This window comes from Nanorana parkeri, unplaced genomic scaffold (assembly GCF_000935625.1).
Source record: "Nanorana parkeri isolate BGI_ZX_2015 unplaced genomic scaffold, ASM93562v1 scaffold4378, whole genome shotgun sequence".
NCBI classification, from domain to species: domain Eukaryota; kingdom Metazoa; phylum Chordata; class Amphibia; order Anura; family Dicroglossidae; genus Nanorana; species Nanorana parkeri.
Genome location: NW_017310641.1, coordinates 9,765 through 11,878, shown reverse-complemented (window position 1 = coordinate 11,878; position 2,114 = coordinate 9,765). Strand labels below are relative to the sequence as shown.

The 2,114-nt window shown below is 52.2% G+C and overlaps 1 protein-coding gene across 1 annotated transcript in view; it reads left to right on the top strand.

Annotated features, from left to right (window-relative positions):
* The window catches only part of LOC108803874 (von Willebrand factor C domain-containing protein 2-like), a 1,730-nt gene extending 1,496 nt beyond the window's left edge, over window positions 1-234 (top strand). Inside the window, exon 3 of the mRNA XM_018575667.1 lies at window positions 1-234. This exon is cut by the window's left edge and continues 4 nt beyond it. Within this exon, the coding sequence (XP_018431169.1) occupies window positions 1-150 (150 nt within the window). The 3' untranslated portion in view covers window positions 151-234.
* Window positions 235-2,114: the final 1,880 nt, after the last annotated feature.

Here is a 2,114-nt window from a genome sequence, read left to right as displayed (position 1 = left end):
ATCCCGGCCGGGCAGTACTTCTGGGTGGACTCCTGCACCAAGTGCCGCTGCCACGATGGCCAGGATGTGGGCTATTGGGAAGGGAACCGCCTGGCCAAGTGTGAGAAGACCAAGAACTGCGACCCACAGGAGGGGCAGGAGAACTTATAGAGGGCAAAGGTCACCAGAAGCAGCTGATCTCCGGCTTATCCCATTGTAACGCCAATCTCTCACCGAGTGTACAACATGGCGGCCGCGGGGGCGACATTATTAGTATTCCTTTCATCTGTCTTGTATCTTATTCACAGTCTACGGGTCCTCTGGTGACAGTCCAGACCCCAAACATAGAATCAGCCCTCGGCCTTCCTCTTATTTTATACCTGGTGTCACTCTGAGGATATGCAGTACCTCCTGCTCAGTGATATCTCCTCCTCTGAGAGTCAGCAGGTCCTCCAGGCTGAACCATTCCCACTGGGCACCATTTTGTGTGGAGCGCTCTTCCCAGCGGGGAATCTCAGGGGCCCTCCTTACTTTCCTCACAGTGACCTGTGCCGAATCCATGAACAGTCCGGTCCACCAATGGCAGCGAGGAACCTTCAGTCTCTTTAGTATGAAAGGCCCACCAATGGCGGCGAGGAACCTTCAGTCTCTTTACTATGAAAGGCCCACCAATGGCGGCGAGGAACCTTCAGTCTCTTTACTATGAAAGGTCCACCAATGGCAGCGAGGAACCTTCAGTCTCTTTACTATGAAAGGCCCACCAATGGCGGCGAGGAACCTTCAGTCTCTTTACTATGAAAGGCCCACCAATGGCGGCGAGGAACCTTCAGTCTCTTTACTATGAAAGGCCCACCAATGGCAGCGAGGAGCCTTCAGTCTCTTTACTATGAAAGGCCCACCAATGGCGGCGAGGAACCTTCAGTCTCTTTACTATGAAAGGCCCACCAATGGCCGCGAGGAACCTTCAGTCTCTTTACTATGAAAGGCCCACCAATGGCCGCGAGGAACCTTCAGTCTCTTTACTATGAAAGGCCCACCAATGGCCGCGAGGAACCTTCAGTCTCTTTACTATGAAAGGCCCACCAATGGCCGCGAGGAACCTTCAGTCTCTTTACTATGAAAGGCCCACCAATGGCCGCGAGGAACCTTCAGTCTCTTTACTATGAAAGGCCCACCAATGGCCGCGAGGAACCTTCAGTCTCTTTACTATGAAAGGCCCACCAATGGCCGCGAGGAACCTTCAGTCTCTTTACTATGAAAGGCCCACCAATGGCCGCGAGGAACCTTCAGTCTCTTTACTATGAAAGGCCCACCAATGGCCGCGAGGAACCTTCAGTCTCTTTACTATGAAAGGCCCACCAATGGCCGCGAGGAACCTTCAGTCTCTTTACTATGAAAGGCCCACCAATGGCCGCGAGGAACCTTCAGTCTCTTTACTATGAAAGGCCCACCAATGGCCGCGAGGAACCTTCAGTCTCTTTACTATGAAAGGCCCACCAATGGCCGCGAGGAACCTTCAGTCTCTTTACTATGAAAGGCCCACCAATGGCCGCGAGGAACCTTCAGTCTCTTTACTATGAAAGGCCCACCAATGGCCGCGAGGAACCTTCAGTCTCTTTACTATGAAAGGCCCACCAATGGCCGCGAGGAACCTTCAGTCTCTTTACTATGAAAGGCCCACCAATGGCCGCGAGGAACCTTCAGTCTCTTTACTATGAAAGGCCCACCAATGGCCGCGAGGAACCTTCAGTCTCTTTACTATGAAAGGCCCACCAATGGCCGCGAGGAACCTTCAGTCTCTTTACTATGAAAGGCCCACCAATGGCCGCGAGGAACCTTCAGTCTCTTTACTATGAAAGGTCCACCAATGGCGGCGAGGAACCTTCAGTCTCTTTAGTATGAAAGGTTTATTTGCTCAATAACGAGGAGAGAGGGCGGGGCCTCAGATGACCCACAATGCATAGCAAAATACCCCAAACCTCCTATTTACACCACACTTGGTAATGGCCCTTTAGGAGAAGGCTTCCCAATACCGTAGTAGACGTCCTAATACTGACTAGTGACCTCCCAGGCTGGTTTTGGGGCTCTGACCATATGAAAGCAGTCACAGGTACTAGAGAGTTATGTGGTAAGGT